Genomic DNA, 26,840 nt, shown 5'->3' on the forward strand with positions numbered 1-26,840 from the left:
AAAAATAATAATATTAAAGATAACAATAACCTTAATAATTTATTTACAATATTATACATTTATTATTATTATTATTATTATTATTGTTGTTTGTTAGTTTTATAACCTTTTTAAATAATTCTTCTAAACCCAGGTTCATACGTGATGAACATTCACAAAAGTGAGAAGCGCCAATCTCTTTGCTTAAAGCTAAACCTTCTTTATATTTTACAAAATTTGATTTATCTTTTATTAAATCACTATCTCTTAAATCAATCTTTGTTCCTACTAATATTATTGGAATACCTGGAATATATTGATTAATTTCTGTAATCCACTTTTTTAATTTATATTAATATTTAATATCCATATTTAAAAAAAAAATAAAAAATAAAATAAAAATAAAATAATAAATACATTTGTTTTTATGTGTAAAAAAGATTCTCTGTTTTCAATTGCAAATAATAATAATAATATATCTGTTTCTGGATAAATTAATGGTCCTATAAAGATTTGGTTCAATTTGTTAGTTTTTTCATTTTTATTTATTTTTTAAAAAAAAAAAAGAAAATAAAACATACTTAGTTCGTGATAGTATTCACCACCTGCAGTATCCCAAATTGATAAAGATGCTTTTTTCCCATTGATTGTTGCTTCGTGAATAAAATTGTCAAGTGCTGTAGGTACATATTCTTGAGGGAATGAACCTGATGCTGTGTATGTCATTAATAGGGTGGTTTTACCAACACCATAATCGCCAATCGTAACTATTTTAATAGTTTTAATATTCATAAAGATCAATAAATAAAAAAAAAGAATTTAAAACAAATGCATTTTTAAAAAAAAAAAAAAAAATTTGGTCGCAAGAAGATATTTTTTTTATGAAAAAAAAAAAAAAAAAAAAATATCTTTTTACTTTTTTTATCATATTTTTCTATTTTATTAATATTTAAAAATAAGAAAAAAAAAAATTTTTACATACAAATCAAAAATATGAACATTTTAAAATAAAAAACAAAAAATAAATTAATGTTATTTAATTTTTTGTAATATAATTAAAATTTTTTTTGTTGTATTTTTTATTTTTTTATACTCATAATAAATAAAAGAAATGAAAATTTATTTCGAATTTGTTGCGATTTTTATAGATATTTTGGTATTTAAAAAAAAGCTCGAAAAAAAAATTAAAATAAAATATCATATTTTAATAAACATGCAAATTTTAACCGACAAACAAAAAAAAAAAGAGGAAAGCTCGAAAATAAAAAAAAAAATAATCTAGATTATTTTTTTTTTTGAAAATGCACACCAACTTTTCCCTTATCAATAAATAAAAAAAAAAAGTAAAAAAAAAAAAAAAGGAAAAACTAAAAAAAAAGGTTTAGAAAAACAAAAAAAAAAAAAATAAAGTAAAAAGAAAAAAAAACAAAAAAAAAATATCACATGAAAATGGGTGGTTCTAATCAAATAATTTTTAAATCATTATTAATACTGATTTTTTTATTATTTACTTTAGACCCAATTTTTACGGCCACAACAGATGAAATAACATGTCTAAATAATTTTATATCAAAATTTAATATTTCTACAGTTTATAATAATTATTGTTCAAGTTTAGGATTTAGATGTTTAAATGGAAATGGTGTTGTTCAAAAGTATGTGAAAAAATATTAATTATTTTTTTATTTTTATTTTTTTTTAAATAATACATACTAACTTTTTCAAAATTTCTTAAGAATTTCATTGTTTGCAAATCCATTTACAACAAATGGAGAATATGTAGTTCCAACTGATTTAACATGCCTACCATCACTTGAGGAAATGTTTGTATTAAAAAAAATAATAAAATTGTTAAATATTAATTTTTTTTATTAATAATATGTGCTAATAAAAAAAAAAAAAAAGATATCTTTATAATTTTAAAGTTTCATCAGATTTATTATATTATAAATTTTCAACAGTTTATACATATAATTATACAAATATTAAAACAATTGATAACAGTTTAACAAATGGTTTTACACAATTATTACCAAGTTCAAGTCAATCATATGGTTATTATCAGATTTCTAGTGATGAATTAAAATCATTTACTTTAAAATTATCATATTTAGCTAATGTCCAACAATTTACATTGGGAAGTGGATCAAGAGTTTATATTGATTGTGATTCTGCATATAATACTTCAAAGCTTGTTGTATTAAATGTTGAAGGTGCAATTAACTATCCAAATGTTACAAACCTTTTAAAATTTCAAACTCAAACATATACTTTTACAGAAGAGTTTTTAGAATCATCAATTTCCAATTTTACAACTGCACCAAAATACGGGTCAGTTACAGCCATTCACCCACTCAACAAAATTTATCCATACTATGGTAATTTAAATAGAAATATCTATACATTTACCTCTACAGCAAGATATTCAGCACCATCATCAATAATAGATTTATCAGGTTTTTCATTCTTTTATTTAACATTAAATAATGTAGGTCCAGATTTTAATGTAAATGGTAAATTCCCATTTTCAATCAATTCAAATAGATATACAGATGTTAAAGTTTATGGTGGAAATTATACTGTTTTCCCAGATATAGTTTCAACAATTAATTCAGATTTATCTATTAAAAACAATGGTTTAAGTATGGAACTTCCAAAATTCAAAGGTGTAACAAAATATCCAATTGATCTTTCAAATAATAATCTTTATGGTACAATTGATAAATCTTGGTGTAAAGTCTCTTTAAATGTAGCAAATAATAGTTTATCTGGGTAATTATTATTATTATTGTTTTTATTATTATTATTATTATTATTATTATTATTATTATTATTATTATTATTATTATTATTATTATTATTATTATTATTATTATTAAAATTTTTTGATATTAATTATTTTTATTTTTTATTTTTTATAAAAAAAAAAAAAAAAAAGAGAAATTCCAAGTTGTTATGCATGTTATTTAAATGTTGCAGATGTTTATAATAAATTTATTGGAAATTCATTTACAAATTTAATTTCAAATTATCAATGTACAACTTTTAAGCCAAATATAAGTAGAGTTTATTATTCTACCAATACACTTAAAATTACAGGTGTTGATATTGGTCATGATCCAAAGAATTATGTTTATAATGGAGCAACTCCAGATTCTTGGGGAACATCAATTCCTGGTTTTGAATATACAATTACCTATAATTCAGCAGATTTTTCAAAACTTTCATATTTTAATCTCCAATTTAAAAATCCAATTCCAGCAGTTACCTACACATTCCCTTCAATCCCACAAGCACCAACACCAACAAGTGTTAAAGTAATTAATGACCAATTAACAATTCCAGGTACCTTTTTTTCAAGTTATATGGGAAATTTAATTCAAACAGTTTTAGTAGCAGGTATTGATTGTACTGTAACTTCAGTTAATTTCTATTCTTTAACTTGCACTGCAGTTTCACCATTACCAACAACTGAGGATATTCAATTTTTAAAAATTCAAACTGGAAACCTAACTAGAAGAGCATATATTAAAACTGTTAACGAGTCATTAAATAATGTTTTATGTACAAATTGTAATGGTAATGATCAAGCTTGTGATATGAGTTCTGGTACTTGTTATGCTTCTTGTCCAAATGATTGTAGCGGCTTTGGTACTTGTAATAATCAAACTGGTGTTTGTACTTGTGATGCAAATCGTCAAGCTTTAGATTGCTCACTTCCTTATTTTGAATGTCCAGCCGATACCTGTGGTACTATAATTAAAAATTCATTCTGTAATAATCAAACTGGTGAATGTAAATGTGATTCAACACATCAAGGTAGTGATTGTTTAACTCCATATATTGAATGTAATTTTAGCTGTGGTTTTGGTACTTGTAATAACCAAACTGGTCTATGTGTATGTGATTCAACTCATCAAGGCTATTATTGCAACAATCCATTAATACCTTGTTTAAATAATTGTTCAGGACAATATTGTGATACCTATCAAGGTATATGTTATTGTGATTATGATCACCAAGGTGAAGATTGTTCAAAAGATTTTAAAGAATGTCCAGTATTTAATGATTATTATTGTAATGACAAGGGTGAATGTGATTTTGAAACTGGTATTTGTAGTTGTTTCTCAAATTCAAGCTTTACAGGACCAGCTTGTTCAATTGCAGATCATTATATTTCATCAGTTATTCCATCATTTGAAGAAGGTGGTGATGCAATTTTTAATGGTTGGTTTGGTGATGAACATATAAATTTAACTTTAACAATTGGTGATAAACAATGTACTCCAATATTATCTAATTCTTCAACTTCTATCACTTGCAAAGCAAAACCCGGTAGTGGAATTAAAAATGTAATTTTATTTCAAAATGATTTAACATATACAGCAAATAATATTTATCTTTATAAGACCCAAAATAAAACATTACAATGTCCTAATCAATGTTCAAATAAAGGTACATGTAATTCAACAACTGGTGAATGTAAATGTTATAAAGGTTATGGTTCTTTTGATTGTAGTACATTATCAAATGGTGATAAAGATCTTGGTGAATCAAATACTGGTGGTAATGGTGGTAATGGTAGTAATCCACCAAATGAATCTGTTATTGATCCAAATAAAGGTGGTGCTAATGTTACAAATCAAGAAGTTAATTTCCAAATTTATTTTGAATCATTACTTGAAATTGATTTTAATGGTAATACAGTTTACGAATATTCTTTACAAAGAAATTGGGAATTAGAAATAAAAAATCAAACATTGAATGAAAATAAATATGTATTTAAAAAAACAATTCAAGAATCTTGTTTAATTATTTCAACAGTTGAAGAAATTAATGAAAATAAAAATTTAGAATTTGCAGGTGAAACTTTTATAATTGAAAGTGGTTCAATCAAATTTACAATTTCAATTAATAACTATCAATATAAAAGTAGTTTAAATACATTAAAATTAAATTTTATTTCATCAGTTAATCAATTATCAAATGAAAATAATAATGAAAATGATTGTAATGAAAAACAAACTTCAATTTCTACAAATGATAATTTATCAAATTTCAATTACATAAAGATTTCAAAAAATAATAAGGTGTTAAGTGGAAGATTCGTTAATAGATTAGTTTCTGATGGAAAATCAACATTTTTATCAACTACAACAACAAAATTATCAGATTCAGTTATTGTATCATTATCTTTACCACATTGTACTAAAGAGTGTATTATTGATCCAGGTAATTATTATTATTATTATTATTGATATGATTACCATTTCTAAAAAAGATTTTCTTTTTAACTAAAATATTATTTTTTATTTTATTTTTATTATTATTATAGATTTTTCAGTTTTATTAGAACCAGATTTTAAGAGTGAATGCGAAACTGATTCAGATAAACGTAATTGGGTTATACCAGTTGCAGTTGTACTTCCAGTGGCAGGTGCAGCAGCTTTAGCTACTATTGGTGGTGTAATATATAAAAAGAAATATATTGAAAACCCATTAAAAAAGAAACTTCAAGGTATTGCAAATAGAAATTCTTAAAAAATAAACCAAAATTATATTAAAAGCTAATAGTAAATTGATATTATAGCTATTTGATCAATTATATCATCTACAGACATTCAATTTAATTTTACATCCTTTACATTTTTTTTTTGTATTTCAGTAAATCTCTGCAAATTGATTTGTGTTCAACCTGTTCCTTTCCCTTAACTCTAATTTAAAATTAATATAATTTTATTATCTATTCTTTACTTTTCTAAACAATTTTTTACTTTTTTTTTTTTTTTTTCCTTTTTTTTTTTTTTAGTGGACAGAGAAATTTGTTTAGGGAGGTGTAATCTAATGATAGACGATTAAAATTATTTAAAAGTAAAAAAAAAAAAAAAATATTAAAAACTTTCTTTTTCATTTAAAAATTAATTAATTAATTTATTTATTTAATTTCCTTTTAAAAAAATTAAAAAGACTTGTTTCAATTTGTTCCTTTCCAATTCCACTAAAACACTATGATTTTTTTTTTCTATCCAACCTTTCTTGTGGAGTTATCCAAAACCAACAAATTAAAAAAAAATCATAGCCACTGAACGGTAATATTACCGTTCCAATGTTATGGAGAATCTCCTTTATTTTTTTTTAAAACTGTTAATTTATTATTTTATCTTTATATACCTAACCATTAAAATTTTAAAAAAATAAATTTAATATCGGGTAGTTATCCTTTTTGAGAATTAAAAAATAAAAAAAAATAAAAAAAAAAAAAAAAGTGTTATGGAAATCAAAATATCTCACCCCTAACTTAAAATTATAATAAAAATCCATCAGAGTTTATCACGTTGGTATATTTGATAATTAAATCATTGAAAGGAAATAAGATTTTTATTATAACTGTATTAATAATAATAATATTAATATTAATAAAAAAATATTTATAATAGTATAAATAATAATATTAATATTAATTTTTTTTTTTTTTTTTTTTCATTCTTTTTTTTTTTTTTTTTTTTATTTGATAAAACTTAGAAACATCTTTAATTTATTAAATTAATAGCTCATTCCAACAAATTTTAAATAAATATTGGAAAAAAAAAAAAAATGGAAAATTTGACCCCTTTATTTTTTAAAAGTTTAGAAAAATAAAAAAAAAAAAGAAAAAAAAAAAAATAAAAAAAAAGATCCCCGATTGCTTTTTTATAATGACCTATAAAAAGGTTAGGATTTGATATCAATACTGATACATTTGTAATTTGTTAATTTTCTTTTTTTTTTTTTTTTTTTTTTTCTTTTAAATTTTTTAGGGGACAAAAAAAAAAAAAATTAAAAAAAAAAAAAAAAAAAAAAAAAAAAAAGAACCCCTTTGCGCCCTTGTGGGCCAAAAAAAAAAACCAATTTTTTTTTTTGAAAAATTAAAAAAAACCCTTTTCCCAATTTTTAAGTTAAAAAAAACCTTTATTTTGGTTTTTTTTTTTTTTTTTTTTTTTTTTTTTTTTCAATTAAATTTTTAAATTTTTTTTTTTTTTTTTTTTTTTTTTTTTTTTTTTTTTTTGATCAACCAGTTAGTTATTTTTATATGCAACCACTTAAAAAAAAAAAAAAAAAAAAAATATATTAAATAAAAAAAAAATTTCCTTAGGTTATTTAAAGAAACAAAAGAATTAAAATATATAAAATATATTTATGTTTATAAAACTTAGAGAAAAGATAAAAAAAAATAACAAACAAAATAATATAATATAGATACAATACCACCTTTTTTTTTTTTTTTTTTTTTTTTTTTAACCTCAAATATAACAGCTCACCAATATATATATATATTAAAATAAAAATAAAGTAAAATAAAACTCTAAAATAGAGATAATTGTAGTTGTAGTAGTAATAAGTAATAGTACTAGATAATAGTAAAAAAAAATAAATTAATAGTTACAGTAATAATATATTTATAAAAATTAAAAAATAAATTAAAAAAAAAAATAAAATTTAAAAAAAAAAAAAAAAAAAGGAAAAAAAAAAAAAAAAACACACATATATATATAAAAATAGTGTACAACAAATAAAAAACAAAAATAATATAAATATCATAAATCAATAAGGCTAAACATTTAAAAAAAAATAAGAATTAAGTACACACAAAAAAACAAAAGATAGAATCATCATCATAAACCAAATATTTTAAATTATTATATTATATACACACAAAAAAAAAATATATATATATAAGAAGATAGAAGATGATATTTAAAGTTTGGTTTTCATATGAAGATGAGGAAGTGGAACTATCAGAATTAACAAATGATACAACAGTGTCAGCAATTAGAAAGATCTTACATGAAGGTAAAATATTTAGATTTCCATATGGTACATCTCAAACAGACTTGCAAATTGGAAAGATGTTACCATCTGGTAGTGGTGGAGGTGCAACTGCAGACAGCAAATTTGAGAAGTTTAAAGCACGTAATACATTAGCAGATATTCAATATAAAGTTGGTGATACATTATATGTTAGAGTTAAAAAAAGTAATTAAACAAATAAACAAAAAAAAAAAAAAAAAAAAAGATTATTAATATTAACTTATTTATATTTTTTATTTATATTTTTAGGTAAACCAACAAATGATTCATTATTACCAACATTAAATATAGCATTTTTAGATGGATCAGAACGTGCAATTAAATGGGAATATGACCCATATACTACAACTGCTCAATGGACCTGTACAGCAACATTAGTCAAAGTTGAACCAGTACCATTTGCTGAAGGTGCATTTAGGAAAGCTTATCATACATTGGATTTAAGTAAATCTGGTGCAAGTGGAAGGTATATATTTTATTATTAATTATTATTGTTTATTAGTTTATATATACTTTATAAATATTAATTATTTTTTTTTTATTTTTTTTTTTTAAAAAAAAGATATGTATCAAAGATTGGTAAAAAACCAACACCAAGACCATCATATTTTGAAGATGTAAAGATGCAAATGATAGCAAAGAAATGGGCAGATAAATATAATTCATTTAAACCTCCAAAAAAGATTGAATTTTTACAATCATGCGTTTTAGAGTTTGTAGATAGAACATCATCAGATTTAATTTGTGGAGCAGAACCATATGTAGAAGGACAATATAGAAAGTATAATAATAATAGTGGATTCGTTAGTAATGATGAAAGAAATACACCACAATCATTCTCTCATTTCACATATGAACATTCAAATCATCAATTATTGATTATAGATATTCAAGGTGTTGGTGATCACTATACAGACCCACAAATTCATACCTATGATGGTGTTGGTTTTGGTATTGGTAATTTGGGTCAAAAAGGTTTTGAAAAGTTTTTAGATACTCATAAATGTAATGCAATTTGCCAATATTTAAATTTACAATCAATTAATCCAAAATCTGAAAAAAGTGATTGTGGTACTGTACCAAGACCAGATTTAATTTTCCCTGATACATCTGAAAGAGATAATAATAATAATAATAATAATAATAATAATAATAATAATAATAATAATAATAATAATAGTAATAATAATAATAATAACAATAGTAGTATTTCAAAATCATTAGTTGAAATTTCAAGTGGTAGTAAAGAAAGAAATGATAGAGATTCGCCAAGTAGACAATTATTTGTTTCAAATGATGGTAATACATTAAATACAAATAAAGAGAGATCAAAATCAAAATCAATAGATTTAGAAAAACCAGAAATTTTAATAAATAATAAGAAAAAAGAGAGTATAAATGTAAGTTGTTATAAATTATTAAAAATAATAATAATAATAATAATAATAATAATAATAATAATAATAATAATAATAATAATAATAATAATAATAATAATAATAATAATAATAATAATAATAATAATAATAATAGTAATAAATTTAATATTAATTTTTTTTAAAAATTTTATTTGTTTTTTTATTTTTAGTTGGAAACGATAAAATTAATTGAAACTATTAAAGGATATCATGTTACAAGTCATTTATGTATTTGTGATAATTTATTATTTACAGGATGTTCAGATAATTCAATTAGAGTGTATGATTATAAGAGTCAAAATATGGAATGTGTTCAAACCTTGAAAGGTCATGAAGGTCCAGTTGAATCAATTTGTTATAATGATCAATATTTGTTTAGTGGTTCATCAGATCATTCAATTAAAGTTTGGGATTTAAAGAAATTAAGATGTATTTTTACTTTGGAGGGTCATGATAAACCTGTCCATACGGTTCTATTGAATGATAAATATTTGTTTAGTGGTTCCTCTGACAAAACTATCAAAGTTTGGGATTTGAAAACTTTGGAATGTAAATATACCCTTGAAAGTCATGCCAGAGCCGTCAAAACACTTTGTATATCTGGTCAATATTTATTTAGTGGTTCAAATGATAAAACTATCAAGGTTTGGGATTTGAAAACTTTTCGTTGTAACTACACTCTAAAAGGTCATACTAAATGGGTCACCACTATCTGTATATTAGGTACCAATCTCTACAGTGGCTCCTATGATAAAACTATAAGAGTTTGGAATTTAAAGAGTTTAGAATGTTCCGCTACTTTAAGAGGCCATGATAGATGGGTTGAACATATGGTAATTTGTGATAAATTATTATTTACTGCTAGTGACGATAATACAATTAAAGTAAGTAATTTTTTTTTTTTTAATTATAAAAAAAAAAAAAAAAAGATTTAATAATTCTAATATATATTTACTTTTTTCAGATTTGGGATTTAGAAACATTAAGATGTAATACAACTTTGGAAGGACATAATGCAACCGTTCAATGTTTAGCAGTTTGGGAAGATAAAAAATGTGTTATTAGTTGTAGTCATGATCAAAGTATTAGAGTTTGGGGTTGGAATTAATTTAAAATAAAAAAAAAAAACATTAAGAACAAAAAAAATATAATCATATAAATCTAAAAAAAGAAAAAAAAAAAAAAGAAAAAAAAAAAAAAAGAAAAAAAAAAAAAAAAAAGAAAAAAAAAAAATTTTTTACCCAAAAAAAAAAAAACTAAATAAATAATTAAAAAAAAAAACTAAAGATATAAAGTAAAATTATTATTATTATTATTATTAATTTTATTATAATATAAAGTTATTAAATTTTATATTTTATTTTATTTTATTTTTTTATATTAAAATTTTCTTCCAGCTTTTTTCCAAAAATAATTAGCAGAATGGTCATTACCTAATTGGTGCAATACATTTCCATATTCTTTAAAAATAACTTGGATTAGTTGATTAAATTTAAAGGATATACCAGCTGAATTATTTAAAGAATTTGGTGAGTTATTATTGTTATTATTATTATTATTTTGATTGGTTGAATAAATAGAAATTGAAGTTGTCATATCATTTTCTTGAGAACTTTGATCGTCTGTATCAAAATTTGGAATTTTGAAAATATTATTTTCTAAACAACAATCAATTAAAAGTGAAGCGATATCACATTGTTGAGTTTCATATAGGATTTGAATTACACTTTTGAAATCACCAATTGATAAAAGTAAACTAATGGATTGGCTAATATTTTGTGGTTTTGATTGTTTGTTTCCTTGATTATTTAAACCAATACCAGATGTCTCCAATAAATGGATAACCCAAGCTCTAAACACAACAAAATATTCTTCTTCAGAGAGGTTAGATTTCGATAGAATGGCAGCTTCATACCAACGATCACAAGATTGCAAATATTTACATGCTTCCATAGTTTTACCGATTAAACATAAAAATTGAACACCTTCATCCAATTTACCAACGGCAATTAAATTATCGGCAATCAATTTTGTAGTGTTTTGATAATATTCTGTAGAGATTGATGCAGAGATAACACATGCTTTCATAGCACGATCAAAGAAATCTGGATGATCTGGTGTAGTGTCCAATAATAAACTTACAGCTTTTGTATTTCTACCAAATAAAATATTCTTTGAAATTAATTTTTTTGTTAAATCATAATCTGGTTTCTTTTTTTCATAAGAATCTGCTCTATCCAATTCTAAAGATCTTAAACAATTTGGTTCTAATAAAACGTCATAGTAATTTGGTAAACTATTGTTATTATCATCATCTCCACCACTATTAGTATTTGTTGAAAAACATAATGGTGTATTTGAACCATTTGAATTTACAATATCAACTGATTGATTTAATTGTGATGCAACTGATGAGTATGATCGTGATAATGGGTTTGATTGATTTTGTGTTGTTGTTGTTGTTGTTGTTGTTGTGATTGTTGTTGTTGTTGTTGGTTGTTGTTGTTGTTGTTGTTGTTGTTGTTGTTGTGGTTGTGGTTGTGTTTGTTGTTGTTGGGAAGGTTGATTATGTTGTTGAAGTTGTTGGAATTGACTTGATAAAAGTGGGAATAAAGAAGAAGTAGAAGAAGATAAAATACTTGTTTTAGAAGGAGTTACAGGTGGAGAAACTGTAAAAGAATTGGAAGATTGATTAATCACTGGAGTGGTAACAATAGTTGGTGTTACAATATTTGATGGTGATGGTGATGGTGATGGTGTTGTTGGTGTTTGTGTTTGTGTTGGTGTTGTTGGTGTACTCTTTTGACCAAATCCAAAAAATGAAGCCAATGGCTTTTTCAATATATTTGTTGCGGTATTTGTAGTATTAGTATTATTTGTAGTTGTGGTTGAGGTCGTACTTGGTGAACTGGGAGTTATAGTTGGTGAAATACTTATATTATTTTGTGATGCTGAAATTAATGTTGGTGTTATATTATTATTAGTATTATTATTATTATTATTATTATTATTATTATTATTATTATTATTATTATTATTATTATTATTATTATTATTATTATTATTATTATTATTATTATTATTATTATTATTATTATTGATATTAGTATTATTATTATTATTGCTATTGTTATTGATATTATTACTATTATTACTATTATTATTAGTTGTAATAGTTTGTGCTGTTATATTAGTTGTTGTACTTTGTTGTTGTTGTTGATTATTATCATTAACCATTGGAATTGTTGGTAAACATGGTAATGATTGATAATATTCAATTAAATCATTATTATAAAAAGATGAAGATTTTATTGAATTATTATTATCTCTTTTAAATTTTGATAAGGAGGAAATACAAATTCTCCAAAATTCCATTTCTTTATAATCACCAAAATATTGAGAGATTGAAAGATTTGATTCTGCCAAACTTGAACCATTGCATTTATAAATAAAAGATGAGGAAGCATCATCATCATCATTATTATTATTATTATTATTACCATCATCGTCATCATCACATGATTCGGAATTAATTGGAGTAATTATTGATAATAATTTTTCATCAACAAATGATAATAATTTTGAATTTTTTTCACTATTATCTTTAATGATATAAGAGCTATCATAGGAACGATTAAGATCTTGATCATTGATTGAATTGATACCATTTAAAAAGTTTGAAAATAAGAGAATTCTATAATTTAAAAGTAAATTCTTTAATTGTAACCATTGAATGGTTGGTAATAAAATTGGAGAATAAAGATAACCACCATTACTATTTGTAAAACCACCACCGCCACCACTTGCCATATGATCTTGAGAGTATATCGATTGGGCTAATGCACTTGAGAAATGAAATTTTGAATTTGTAACACTTAATGATAAATCTAAAACTCTAATACTATTATCAGCACCAACGATGATTGGTGATGATTCGGTTAACCATTCGAAATCGATGGCTTTAATATCACGTTCCAATAGATAGGTACCAACGGCAGTACGTTGATTTAAATTTAAATCCCAAATACCAAATTCACCATTAATAAACAATACCATAATTTCAGAGGATTGTGGATTCGGTGAGAATCTAATTTTTTTAATTGGACCACGATGAGTGGAAAATGTATGAAGTTTCTTTTTAATTAAATTCCAAGAATGAATTGTGCCACTTATGTCACCACTGACTAAGAATTCTCTTTTACTTGCTAAACTACTTTGAATTGGACCTAAATCAGCATGAACATCTTGTAAAGTTACAGAGTTTGATTCGATTGTACAACTTTTAACAGTACCATCTTGAAGGAGAAAAGTGAATTGTTCTTTTGCTTCATAACGAGTGAATTCCGATGATAACTCTACTTCACTATCATCTTTTGGTGGTAACCATTCCAAACCGACTATATGAACAAATGGTTTAAAAGATCTTAACAATGTAAATCTTTTAGTTTCCCATAGTTCAAATGGTCTATCTTTTAAAAGAACCACCAAAAACTTTCTAGAGAATGATAATCTTATACCTCTGATTGGTGATGGTTCACTACCACTAACTTTTCTAAATTCTTTGATTCTGCCTGATCTAAAATCAACAGATGTAATATAATTTAAATAGTTTCCTTTATCATGTTCCTCAAATGAAAAACATAAAACTCTACCAGGTGATAACCAACGTATACCATAGATTGGTCTTGGCCAAATGTAAATTTCTTTTTGAACTTTAAAAGTTGACATATTAACAATTTGAATAGTTCCATGTACCGTACCAATTGCAATCAATGATATACCTGATCTATTATGAAATGGATAAACCGATAGTGAAGTATTTGGTGATGACAATGTTTCATTAAATCCTGAAACTGCTAATTTAATTACACCATTCAATGGCTTGGTTGATAGCTGATGTAATCTTGGTTGATAAATACTCATTGAACCATTACTACTAATCTCTGAAATGAAATCCCATTTCAAACAACAACCATCACCAGAAATTGAAATACAAGTTTGTTCAAATAATGGACTATTCATAAATGAATAAATAATTTGTTGATTATTCTTTTTTTTACTTTTCTTTTGATAATGTGATAAATCTGATATACAAATTTGATCATAACTAAACATTACTCCATTATTGGTATTATTGGTACTATTATCAATTATTCTTTTATTCCAACTTGTAATACTACCATCATCATGTAATGAAAACATTAAATTTGAATTATCTTTACATAATAATATTTTCACAAAGTTTGATTTATTTCTATCCAATATTAAACTACCAAATAATTGTGATGTATTTGAATCATAAATAAATATTTCTCTTTGTAAAACATAATAAATTAAATTTTTATTAAATAATGAAAATTTCATTTCTAAAAAATCTAAATGTAAATTTAAATTTGAATTATTTTGATTTAAATTATTTAAATTATTTTGATTTGAATTATTTAAATTATTTTGATTTGAATTTATATTATTATTATTATTACCGCTATTATTATTATTATTATTAGTATTATTATTATTAGTATTGTTATTATTATTATTGTTATTATTATTATATAATAACCATTGATTTGATAATTGTTGTAAATCATTATTTAAAATTGGTTGATTATTTTTACAAGATATTCTATATTTAAAATCTAATAAAGGTAATTGATGTTGTGATAAATCATCAATTGAATAAATGCAACCGAAATTTGTTGAAATGAATATACGATTATTTTTAAATGGATCAAATTGAATTGAATAACCACTGAATCCATCTGGAATATCACGTTTCCAAATACGTTGACCATTTGAAACATTCCAAAGACTTAGATAACCAGTATGTAATGATAATAATAAATCCGGGTCATGTGGATGCCAACATAAATCACTTATTGATGATCTATGATTTGATTCAGTATTTGGTAAATATAATAAAACTTGTGCATCTAATACATTCCATATTATAATATGTCCATTGATATCTGCTGTTGCTAATCTTACTAAATTATTATTATTATTATTATTATTACTATTACTACTATTACTTGATGGTGATGATGGTGCTGAAAGATTGTTATTATTACTATTGTTATTGTTATTGCTATTATTTATCTCCTCTTTATTTGATAATAAGAATGATGTTGAAGGTGAAATATCATTTGACCATTTAACAATTGATACAAAATATCGATGTTCATCTAATGTTTGTAAAACTTGTAAATGGAATGGATCTAAAATAACAACATGTGAATGACATCCATATGCTATCAAATTTTGCCAACTCCAATCAATTGCACCTTTATTATCCTTATGTAATTTACTTGGATAAATTTTAATTTGTGGTTTATTATGATGGTTTTGTTGTTGTTGTTGTTGAGGATTATTTATTGTTGTTGTTGTTATTGGTTGGTTCATTTTTAATAAAAAAAAAAAAAAAAAGAAGATAACTTTTCTTTTTATTCTTTTTATTCTTTTTTTTTATTATTCAACAGTGATGGTGCAAAAAAATAAAAAAAATAAAAAATAAAAAATAATTGAAAAAAAAAAATTAAAATTGCAACAACACTGGGAAAAAAAAAATAATAAAAAAATAAATTAAAAAAAAAAAAATAATAAAAAAATAAATTAAAAAAAAAAAAAAAAAAAAAGATAAAACAATTATATATTTGTTATCTTTTAAATTCCTTTTTAAATATGAAAATTATTAATTTTTTAAACTGTAGTAGGTATACCTTTTATAAAATTCTTTGAAAATCTTGAATTTTAAATTTTTTTTTTTTTTTTTTTTTTATTTTATTTTATTTTTTTTTTATTTTTTGAATATAAATATGAAAATATAAAAAATCTTTTTTTTTTTTTTTTTTATTAGTTTTATTTTTAAAAAAAAAAAGAAAGAAAGAAAGGAAAAAATATGGATAAGAATAAAATAGTTACATATATACAACAATTATTTCAGTATTATTATACAAAAGAAGGACCACCTACAATGGTAGATACAATAGTTATGTTTATAGAAAGTAACCAATTAAATGTCGATACTTTACCATTATATATCGAATCACTTTCAAATACATTGCCAATAGAATATAAATTAATAAATAAAACTCCTGATCATATTAAAAACAAAGTACAACAACAACAACAACAACAACCAATTTACTCAATTTCAGAATCAACAAATTTAAATAATACTTCAAATATAAATAAGGGTGGAACTATATATAAATATTATAATAAAGATACAAATACATTTAATAAAGAATTGGTAAAGCAAAATTTAAATATAAACACTATTAAAGAATATGTTGATGAACTATATATTTGTTATACTGGTAAATTGGGTGACCCTGCATCAAGTCAATATTTAATAAAATCTTTATTAGATAATAGTTTTACTGTACATCAAGCTGAATTACATGTAAAATTTTCTAAAGAAGGTAAGATTTATAGTTAAAAAAAAAAAAATCATTTAAAAAAAAAAGAGTTTTGTTTTATTAATTTAAATTATTTTTTTTAGCAAAAGTTTACTTGGGTCAAGTTCAAATAAAAGAAAATAAAAGAAAAAAAGCAGAAGAATATATTTATGAACTTTATAAAGTTTATTTTGGTAAAGAATATTTATGTCCACTTGATGATTTACATTATTATACAAATTTAATTATTGAATCAACCTCTCCAAATTATCAAGCAATAGAAGACGAAATTAAAGAAAAAGCAATATTAAATGTAGTTATTCCAACAAAAAAACCATTTAAATAAATTAAATTATAATTTTATAAAATTATAATTTATTTGTAAATAATAATAATAATAATACTATCATATATAAATATAATTCTTTGTTTTTATTTGTTTTTATTTTATTTAATTAATTTAATTTATAATGGTGGTAAATTTGGGAAATCAGTTGAAATTGTTAATTCATGATTTAATTTTAATTCATCAATTTGTTTTTTAAATTCTCCTTCCATCCAATTAACAGCTGCTGTTCCTAAGAATAGGTTCTTAGGGACTTCATCCATTTTTGAGACAGCGATAACTGCATCAGCAAATTTATCTGGATCACCTCTAGCTTCATTTACAATACCATCTAACCATTTTGCAAGGTCATCAGTTTTGTAACCTTCAATTCTAACTTTAGCAGATTCCATATTATCATTTACGAAATTAGTTTTGAAACCACTTGGTGATAATAATACTACTTTAATACCAAATGGTGCTAATTCTTGGCCTAATGTCGAGGTTAATCCATTTAATGCATATTTAGTAGTATTATATGCTGCATATTCACCAACTGTGAACCAAGCTAAAAAATCAATGAAAAAAAAAAATAGAATTAAATTTAATATTAGTATTTAAAAATGTTTAGATAATTTTTTTAAAAATATAATACCAACCTAACACTGATGCAACATTCATAATTAAACCAGACTTTTGTTTTCTCATAATTGGTGCAACATTTCTACAAACATGTAAAACTGAAAAAAAGTTTACATCAAATGCTTTTCTGAATTCTTGATCTGATAACTCTTCACTAAAATTGATTAAGTTTAATAAAATTAGATTGTTTTTTTTTTTTTTTTTTTTTAATTTTTATTTTAAAATAAAAATAAAACTTACACAGCACCAATAATACCAACACCAGCATTATTTACAACAACATCAATTCTACCAAAAGTTTCCATTGTTTTTGAAATTGATTGTTTAACACTTTCTTCATTAGTGATATCAGTTTTAATGGCTAAAAGATTTGGTAAATGTTCAACAGGAATTTCTTTTTCCAATTTTTGTGGATTTCTAGTGATTGCAACAACTCTATTAGTTTGTTGAAGTAATAATTTCTTTACAATAGATAAACCAATACCTGTTGATGTTCCAGTACAATACCATACTTTAAAATCTGAAATTGGTTCCATTTTTTTTTTTTTTTTTTATGATGATGATTTTTGGTGATAGTGAAAAAAAAATAATAAAAATAAAATTTTTTTTTTTTTAAAATCAACGCCATAGTCAAAAAAAAAAAAAAAAGATTTTTTAAAAAAAAAGATTTTTTTTTTATTTTTTTTTTATTTTTTTTTTTTTTTTTCTAATCCTAGATTTAAATGTTTTTTGTAATAAAAAAATAGATTTTGATTTTTTTTTTTTTTTTTTTGTTTTTTTTTTTCTTTTTTTTTTTTTTTTTTTTATTTTATTTTATTTTTTTTAAAAAAAAAAAAAGATATTAATTTTCATCTTGTATTAATTTAAAAGTATCACCAACACCAGGAAAATCAGTGCCAATAGAGACTTCTTTATTTAATCTCAATTCTTCAACTTGTTTTTTAAATTCATCTTCCATCCAATCAATTGATGATGTACCAAAAAACATATTTTTTGGGGGTTTTTCCTTTGTTGACATTTCAATTAAAACTTCAGCAAATTTTTCAGGATCACCTCTACCATCATTAATAACACTATCCAACCAATGAACAACATCTTTGGTTTTGTAACCTTCAATTAAAACATTTGAAAATTCTTGATTATCATTGATGAAACTAGTTTTGAAACCACTTGGAGACAATAACATAACCTTAATATTGAATTTCTCCAATTCCAAACCCAAAGTATAAGCCAAACCTCTCAATGCAAACTTTGACGCATTGTAAGCAACATATTCTGGCAAACAAAACCAAGACAAAACACTTCCAACAATCATAATAAATCCTTCACCTTGTTTTCTCATAATTGGTGTAACATTTCTAGCAATAATGAATGATGCAAAAAAGTTTATATCAAATACTTTTTTAACTTCTTCAACTGACATTTCTTCACTATTTTTCATTTAAAATGAAATAAATATTAATAATAAATAATAAATGATTATAAAAATAAATAATTAAAAATTATATATTTACACAGCACCAGCGATACTACAACCAGCATTACTTACAACAACATCAATTCTACCGAATGCTTCCATTGTTGCTGAAATTGACTCCTTTATACTCTCTTCACTAGAAATGTCTGCTTTAATAGCTAAGAGATTTGGTAAATGTTCAACAGGAATTTCTTTTTCCAATTTTTGTGGATTTCTAGTGATTGCAACAACTTTATTAGTTGGAATGGATAATAATTTCTTTACTACAGCCAAACCTAAACCTGTGGAAGTACCGGTACAATACCATACTTTAAAATTTGAATATGCTTGCATTTTTGATATTAAAATTAAAGTTTGGTGTGAGTATGTGTGTTTAATTAAACAAGTAAAAAAAAAATAAAACCTATTAAATATATTTTTAAATTTTGTGTTTTTTTTTTTTTAAGAAAATTAAACAAAAAATTAAAATTAAAAAAATACTTTTATATAAAAAATTAATTTTATTTTTAAAAACTATTGGAATTTCAATTTTTTGTAATCCAATTAAAAAATTAAATACAAAAAAAAAAAAAAAAATCTTTGGTCATTTTTTAGATAATGGCGAATTCACCCCTAAATAAAAAGCCAAAAATAATTTTTTGATTTTTATATTTTAAAAAAAATATTCCCAATAAATATTTCTTTTTTTTTTTTTTTTTTTTTTTTTTTTTTTTTTTTTTGGAATTAAATTTTTATAAAAAATAAACCCAGAAAAAAAAAAAAAACAAATGTTTATTTGTTGTTATTTTTATTTGTTATATTATTCCCTAAAATTCAATTTTTTTTTTTTTTTTTTTTTTTTTTTCTTTTAAATAATTATTTTTTCCTTTTTTTTGTGCTGTGCTGTGGTTTAATATTTTAGAAAAAAAATTTTTGGGTCCTATTTTTGGTGTGATCTATTTTTAAATTATTTTTAAAAAAGCTTTTTTTTTTTTTTTTATTTTGTGTTATTTCTGATAGGGTGTTTTTGAGTTTTTTTTTATTTTTTTTTTTTTTTTGATTAAAAATTCAATAAACTTTTAAATTTTTTTTTTTTTTTTTTTTTTGATTAAAAATTTAAGAATAAACTTTGAATTTTTTAATTTTTCAAAATAGTTCATAGAAAAAAATAAAAAAATAAAAATGAAATATGTAGCATTAATTAAAGAGAGTGAATATCGAGATAATAAAGAAAGACCACATTTAATCAAAAATAAAAAAACAAATGAGGTTCAAATTTTTAAAAGTAAAAATGGGGGTAATGGAAAAGGAATACTAGTTTTAAGCCATTGGAGAGAAAAAGAAATAAGTACAACAATCAATGAGAAATATATGTATCGTATTATTGGTGATATTACAAAGGAATATGTAATAAAAAGAGCTCTTAAAGAAATAAATAGTGAAATAGAGGAAGATGTATTGGAAATATTAACCAATAAATTTTTAAATTTAAAACAAAAAAAAAATAAAAATGAAAACAACACTCAAATTGATGAAAATTCAAAAATAGAAGTAACAACAACAATTAAACTAATTAATAATAATATTAATAATAATAATAATAATAATAATAATAATAATAATAATAATAATAATAATAATAATAATAATAATAATAATAATAATAATAATAATAACAATAATATTAATAATAATAATATTAATAATAATAATATTAATAATAATAATATTAATAATAATAAAATTAATCATAATATTATAATTAAAAATGACGATGAAAATTATAATGATAATTATAATGATAATAATAATAATAATAATAATAATAATAATAATATTAATAATAATAATAATAATAATAATAATAATATTATTAATAATGATGACGATAATGATAAAAATATTATTATTAATAATGATGATGATAATGATAAAAATATTATTAATGATAATGATAATGATAATGAAAATGATAATGATAACGATATTCAACAAGTTTTTGATACAGTACCAGATAATGAAATAATTGAACAAGAAGATTTAGAAAATGATGAAGATTATGATGGTGATGAAGATTATGATGATGAAGATTATGATGAAGATGAAGATTATGATCATCAAGTTCCACAAGAATTAAATGAACACAATGAATTAATAAATAATAAAATAGGAAAAGTGGATAATCAAATTACTAAAAGAATTTCAAAACATAAAAGTGATTTATTAGAATCTGTTGAAAAACCAAAATATGAATTTAATACATTGCTTAATAATGATTGGTAAAACATGTAAAATAATTTAAACCCCCCCCCCCTTGTAAAAAAATAAAAAAAAAAATATATAAACTATAAATAAAAAAAATGTAAATTATAAATTTATAAAAAAAAAATCTTTTTTTTTTTTTTTTTTATATTGTATATATAATTATATTTTTATATTTATTGTTTTTTTATTTTTTTATTTTTTTTTTAAACAAATTTATATTTTCCATAATCACGACCTTCTTTTGATATTAAACTATTTGGTAACACACCATGTAATGAATGTTTAAAAGAAGTAGTATTATAAACACGGAGTACAGAATTTGGAATGAAATCGATTGGTTGAATGATATTACCAAGACATAAAGTTTCAACGGAATCTGGTATTACACCTTTTGAAATTCTTTGATTAAAACCTTCACAAAAATCAATACTTGTAATAAAATTTGGAATTGTACCTTGAACCAATTGTAATTTGATATCGAAAATTATTAAATATTTAATTGTAGATGGTAATGAATCTAATGAATCATTAAAACCATCTGTTAATAATAAACACCATACACTTGATGGTATTATTTTTGGTAACTTTTCACCCTCACCAATTGCAAGATTTATAACACCATTTGGTATTTCACAACCATCTTTATAAATTTCAAATTTTAATTTACCCCATTCTAACATTGATTTTTTATTATTATTAATAATTTCTATTTTTTGTTGTTCTTTTTCTTGAATTTGTTGGATTTGTGTTTGTTGATGAATTTGTGGTGGGACCTGTTGTTGTTGTTGTTGAGGAATTTGTGGTGGGACTTGTTGTTGTTGTTGTTGTTGTTGTTGTTGTTGTTGTTGTTGTTGTTGTTGTTGTTGTTGTTGTTGTTGTTGTTGTTGTTGTTGTTGTTGTTTTTTTTGTATAATTGAAGCAAAGGAATGTTTGATTAATTCAAATGTATAATGATAAGAATGATCAGATTTATAATTTGGTAATTTAATATTATAATAATTTGAAATGATTTTTTGTGAATTATAATTATCTCTAAGAATTTGAATATTATTATTATTATTATTAATATTATTATTATTATTGTCGTTGTTTGATAAAATTGTTGATATTATTTTATAATTTTCAATTAAATTTGAATTAAAATTTTTATAAATTTCAGTTGATTCATTAAATTTTGAAATTAAACTATTTTTAAAATCATTTTCAATTATTTTTAAAATATTTTGTAAATTTGAAAAATCATTTAAAAGTGATTGTAATTCTGAGTTGTATTGATTTTCAGAATCTTTGAATTTTAAATCATTTTTTTGAATTAATGATTCATTAAATTTTAAATATTCATTTAATTTTGGAATTGTTTGTTGATTGAATTGATTAATTATTGATTTTGAATTCTCTTCATTTAATTCAATAATTAAATGAGTTAAATGAAAATCTTTAAGAGTTACACATTTACTACAACATAATGCATGATTACACTGCACACAAATAAATAATAAATTTTGATTTGGATGATCTAAACAAAAATTATTATTATTATCCATTTTTTCAAACAAAAAAAAAAAAAAAGAAATTAATAAAAAAAATTTTTTTTTTTTTTTTTTTTTACGAAACGAAAAAAAAGTGAAAATAAAAGCGTTTATTTATTTTTAAAAATTCCTAATAACGTTATTTTTTTTATATTTTTTTTTTTTATTTGGATTTTTATTTTTTTATTTTAATATTTATCTAAAATTGATTTTATTGAACTTAATAAAGTTATTCAATTTTTCAAAAACACCCCACCTTTTTTTTTTGTTTTTTGTTTTATTTTTTTTTTTTTCGCCAAAAAAAAAAGATTTTTTTATTTTTTTTTTATTTTTTTATTTTTTTTTTTTATATAATTAATTAAAATGAATCATTTAAAAGATCAAAGTAAAAGTATAGTATTAGGTATTAGTAGTGGAATTGGTATATTTTTAATTAGTGGTGGTATTAATATATTTAAAAATGTTGGACAATATATTTTAAATAGAATCAATTCAAATATTTATTATAGAATTGATGTAGATAGTAAGGATAAATCATTTGAATGGTTACTATATTGGTTATCAGAGAATGATTCAATAAAGGTATCAAATCATTTAAATGCTGAGACAGTTTACAATTTAGTTGGAAAGAACCCAAAAGTAATATTAGTACCATCAGTTGGTAAACATAGAATAGTTTATAAAGGTAAATGGATTTGGATTGATCGTGTTCGTGACCAACAATTTGATATGGGTGCTGGTGCACCATTCGAATCGATTTCAATATCAACTTATAAATCAAATGCGCAATTAATCAATCAACTATTACAAGAGGCAATGACTCTATCATTGAATAGAGATATCGGTAAAACTGTTATCTACATTAACGGAGGCAATGGGAATTGGGAAAGATTTGGCAACCCTCGTTCAATCAGATCCCTATCCTCAGTGATCCTAGCAGATGACTTAAAATCTAAACTAATTGAAGACATCAAATCATTCATAACCAATGAATCATGGTATCGTAATAGGGGCATACCATATCGTCGTGGCTATTTACTATATGGTGAGCCTGGAAACGGCAAATCGTCACTAATCAACGCCATTGCCGGCGAACTAAATCTCGACATTTGCATAGTGTCACTCTCTTCAAAAGATATTGACGATAAGCAAATCAACCATTTATTAAATAATGCACCACCAAAATCAATACTTTTAATTGAAGATATCGATGCTGCTTTTAAATCTCATAGAGACAATGTCGATAGCAACAACAACAATAGCAACAACAACAATTCTTTAACTTATTCTGGTTTATTAAATGCTTTGGACGGTGTTGCATCACAAGAAGGTAGAATTCTATTTATGACAACAAATAAAATTGAACTTTTAGATTCTGCATTAATTCGTGAAGGTAGAATCGATTTAAAAATTAAAGTTTCAAATGCAACAAAATCTCAAGCTGCTCAATTATTCACTCATTTCTATAATTTACCAACTGATAATCAATTGGCAATAAGATTCTCTGAAAATTTACATGACCATCAATTATCAATGTCTCAAATTCAAGGTTTCTTATTAAAATATATAAATTCTCCTGAAAAAGCAATTGAAGAAGTTCAATCAATTACACCATTTAATTTAAATTAATAAAAATAAATAAATAAATGTTTTTTTTTTTTTTATTTTTTTTTAAAAATGTACAATTTATTTGTTTTTATTTATTTATTTCTTTAATAATCTTCTCTATTTTTATCGTCAAAAAAACCTTCTTCTTCTAATTCTTCATATGCTTTTGCAATGATTGGGTCTACTTGATTTCTATTATTTTTTTGTTCTTTTCTTTGTTTTTTAATTCTCTCTAATACTTCTAAATGATTTAATTGTTTTTTTACCGATTGATTTAAATTTACACCAATTGGCTGAATTCTACCACCTTTTATTTTAATTATTTTATTATTATTATTATTTTTTTTTTTTTTTAAACAAATAATGAAAATTATAATGTGTTAATATAAAATTGAAATAAATATAGCGGTTAAAATATAAATGAATTAATACACACCAGGTTGCTTTCTTGGTGCTGGTGCTGGTGCTGGTGCACAAAATAATCTAGACACACTTCTTTTAAACATTTAACTATTATTATTATTATATTATTATAATTATTAAATTAAATATTTAAAATTTTTTTTATTTTTATTTTTTTTTTTTTTTTTTTTTAATTTTTAATTCGTTTTTTTGTGAAAATTTTTTTTTTTTTTTTTTTTTTTTAAATTAAATAAAAAATAAAAAAATAAAAAATAAACGAAAAAAAAAAAAATAAATATGAGCGATACTGAATTCGAAGAAAATGAAACAAATATTGACGAAACAGAGGAAGATTATAATGAAGATGATGAAAATTTAATGTCCGACCATAAAGAATTTTTATTATTAAATGATCCCACAAAATGTAAAAACTTTTTTTTTTTTTTTTAATTTAGATTTTTTTTTTTTTTTATTTTTATTTTTTATCCCAAAACGATCACTAATTAATTTTTTTTTTTTTTTTTCATTGATCATTATTATTATTATTATTACTATTATTATTATTATTATTATTAATATTATTATTATTATTATTATTATTATTATTATTATTATTATTATTATTATTATTATTATTATTAAAAAAAAAAAAAAAAAAAAGATGTATATATGAGAAGAGTTGTACAAAGACCTTATGCAAAGAAAAATGAAATTTATTTATCAAATAATGGCAAATTTTTATATTATGTAAAAAGAGCAAAAAATTTATTATTTAATCAAAGGTAATTATTATTATTATAATAAATCCAATATTTATTAATATATATATATTTATATATTTTAATAAATCCAATATTTATTAATATATATATATATTTATATATTTTAGGGAAAAAGAAATTATAATTCATGGATTAGGTGCAGCAATTTCATTAGCAGTTGAATTATCATTATATTTACAAAAAGATATTGAAGGATTAACATTATCAACAACAACATCATCAGAAGAAATCATTGATCAATATGATCCACTCGTTAATGATTTAGAACCAGTTTTAAAAATTAGACATGCATCAGCTATTCATATTAAAATTATTAATGACGGTTCTTCAACAAATCCAAATACAACAAACTCTACAACTACTACTACCACTACAACTTTAACTCCAATCAATTTTAGAACAACTAGCAAGAAATCAAATTCACAATCAAAAGAAAATAAAAAATTATTAAAGAGACAAGAATTAGATAAAAAAGTTGAACAAGCTAAATCACAACAAAAACAACAAAGAGAACAACAACAATTAAAAGTTCAAGAAACATGTTAAAATAAAAATAAAAACAAAAAAAAAAAAAAAAAAAAAAAAAAAAACTAAAATTTTTGGGGAAAAATTTCAAATAAGATTGTTTATTTCCTTAATACATCATTCTTCCTGGAAATTTAAAGATTTTTTTATTTTCATTTAATTTTAATTTTTTTTTTTTTTTTTTATTTTTTTTTTGGCGTTGATCTTTTTTTTTTTTTTTTTATTTTTTATTTTCACTAAAATACATTTTTTTTTTTTAAAAAAGATTAATGTAAGTAAATATTAAAAGTTTATTTATTTAGTAATTATTTTTATTTTTATTTTTTTATTTTTATTTTTTCATTTTTATTTTTTTCTTTTTATTTATTATTATTTCCTTTTTAAAAAAGATATTTTTTGTGTGTTTAATAATAATTAAAATATCAAGATATTTTTCCACTAAAATTTTTTTTTTTTTTTTTTTTAAATTTTTTTTTTTTTTTTTTTTTTCTATATTTTTTTTTTTTTTTTGTTTCATTGCTTTTTTCAAACTAATTTCTTTTTTTTTTTTTTTTTTTCCCTCAATACAGTCTATTTGATTGCTTTTAATTAAATAAATCAAATTTTGCACTTGTAAATAAAGAAATAATAATAATAATTAATAATAATAATAGTAAAAAAA

At 21.9% G+C, this 26,840-nt stretch overlaps 12 protein-coding genes across 12 annotated transcripts; 6 read left to right on the forward strand and 6 right to left on the reverse strand.

The window, feature by feature from the left end:
- Positions 1-43: 43 nt before the first annotated feature.
- Positions 44-771, reverse strand: racM (Rho GTPase; the record flags this gene model as incomplete). The annotated part of the gene is made up of 3 exons (XM_631316.2): positions 44-316; positions 397-482; positions 561-771. The coding sequence occupies 3 exons, from the start codon at positions 769-771 to the stop codon at positions 44-46; spliced, it is 570 nt and encodes a 189-aa protein (XP_636408.2).
- Positions 772-1,428: 657 nt separating this feature from the next.
- Positions 1,429-5,520, forward strand: DDB_G0289113 (hypothetical protein; the record flags this gene model as incomplete). The annotated part of the gene is made up of 5 exons (XM_631317.1): positions 1,429-1,634; positions 1,716-1,802; positions 1,885-2,751; positions 2,918-5,211; positions 5,315-5,520. 5 exons carry the CDS (start codon positions 1,429-1,431, stop codon positions 5,518-5,520), a joined length of 3,660 nt encoding a protein of 1,219 aa, XP_636409.1.
- A 2,186-nt stretch (positions 5,521-7,706) lies between these two features.
- On the forward strand, positions 7,707-10,353 carry mhkB (myosin heavy chain kinase; the record flags this gene model as incomplete). The annotated part of the gene is made up of 5 exons (XM_631276.1): positions 7,707-7,992; positions 8,077-8,293; positions 8,390-9,227; positions 9,416-10,129; positions 10,210-10,353. The coding sequence occupies 5 exons, from the start codon at positions 7,707-7,709 to the stop codon at positions 10,351-10,353; spliced, it is 2,199 nt and encodes a 732-aa protein (XP_636368.1).
- Positions 10,354-10,625: 272 nt separating this feature from the next.
- Positions 10,626-15,647, reverse strand: DDB_G0289123 (hypothetical protein; the record flags this gene model as incomplete). Its single annotated transcript, XM_631277.1, has 1 exon — positions 10,626-15,647. One exon carries the CDS (start codon positions 15,645-15,647, stop codon positions 10,626-10,628), a length of 5,022 nt encoding a protein of 1,673 aa, XP_636369.1.
- A 496-nt stretch (positions 15,648-16,143) lies between these two features.
- On the forward strand, positions 16,144-16,991 carry DDB_G0289125 (hypothetical protein; the record flags this gene model as incomplete). The annotated part of the gene is made up of 2 exons (XM_631278.1): positions 16,144-16,669; positions 16,750-16,991. 2 exons carry the CDS (start codon positions 16,144-16,146, stop codon positions 16,989-16,991), a joined length of 768 nt encoding a protein of 255 aa, XP_636370.1.
- A 119-nt stretch (positions 16,992-17,110) lies between these two features.
- DDB_G0289127 (short-chain dehydrogenase/reductase family protein) lies at positions 17,111-18,148 on the reverse strand (the record flags this gene model as incomplete). The annotated part of the gene is made up of 3 exons (XM_631279.1): positions 17,111-17,538; positions 17,630-17,766; positions 17,853-18,148. 3 exons carry the CDS (start codon positions 18,146-18,148, stop codon positions 17,111-17,113), a joined length of 861 nt encoding a protein of 286 aa, XP_636371.1.
- A 305-nt stretch (positions 18,149-18,453) lies between these two features.
- DDB_G0289129 (short-chain dehydrogenase/reductase family protein) lies at positions 18,454-19,422 on the reverse strand (the record flags this gene model as incomplete). The annotated part of the gene is made up of 2 exons (XM_631280.1): positions 18,454-19,042; positions 19,127-19,422. 2 exons carry the CDS (start codon positions 19,420-19,422, stop codon positions 18,454-18,456), a joined length of 885 nt encoding a protein of 294 aa, XP_636372.1.
- Positions 19,423-20,250: 828 nt separating this feature from the next.
- Positions 20,251-21,351, forward strand: DDB_G0289131 (hypothetical protein; the record flags this gene model as incomplete). The annotated part of the gene is made up of 1 exon (XM_631281.1): positions 20,251-21,351. The coding sequence occupies one exon, from the start codon at positions 20,251-20,253 to the stop codon at positions 21,349-21,351; it is 1,101 nt and encodes a 366-aa protein (XP_636373.1).
- A 185-nt stretch (positions 21,352-21,536) lies between these two features.
- On the reverse strand, positions 21,537-22,877 carry DDB_G0289133 (hypothetical protein; the record flags this gene model as incomplete). Its single annotated transcript, XM_631282.1, has 1 exon — positions 21,537-22,877. The coding sequence occupies one exon, from the start codon at positions 22,875-22,877 to the stop codon at positions 21,537-21,539; it is 1,341 nt and encodes a 446-aa protein (XP_636374.1).
- A 348-nt stretch (positions 22,878-23,225) lies between these two features.
- On the forward strand, positions 23,226-24,491 carry bcs1lA (mitochondrial chaperone BCS1; the record flags this gene model as incomplete). The annotated part of the gene is made up of 1 exon (XM_631283.1): positions 23,226-24,491. The coding sequence occupies one exon, from the start codon at positions 23,226-23,228 to the stop codon at positions 24,489-24,491; it is 1,266 nt and encodes a 421-aa protein (XP_636375.1).
- Positions 24,492-24,574: 83 nt separating this feature from the next.
- On the reverse strand, positions 24,575-24,976 carry DDB_G0289137 (hypothetical protein; the record flags this gene model as incomplete). Its single annotated transcript, XM_631284.1, has 2 exons — positions 24,575-24,777; positions 24,907-24,976. 2 exons carry the CDS (start codon positions 24,974-24,976, stop codon positions 24,575-24,577), a joined length of 273 nt encoding a protein of 90 aa, XP_636376.1.
- A 193-nt stretch (positions 24,977-25,169) lies between these two features.
- drpp20 (RNase P protein subunit) lies at positions 25,170-26,200 on the forward strand (the record flags this gene model as incomplete). Its single annotated transcript, XM_631285.1, has 3 exons — positions 25,170-25,296; positions 25,534-25,654; positions 25,762-26,200. The coding sequence occupies 3 exons, from the start codon at positions 25,170-25,172 to the stop codon at positions 26,198-26,200; spliced, it is 687 nt and encodes a 228-aa protein (XP_636377.1).
- Positions 26,201-26,840: the final 640 nt, after the last annotated feature.

The sequence above is a fragment of the Dictyostelium discoideum genome (genome assembly GCF_000004695.1).
Source record: "Dictyostelium discoideum AX4 chromosome 5 chromosome, whole genome shotgun sequence".
In the NCBI taxonomy this organism is placed as follows: domain Eukaryota; phylum Evosea; class Eumycetozoa; order Dictyosteliales; family Dictyosteliaceae; genus Dictyostelium; species Dictyostelium discoideum.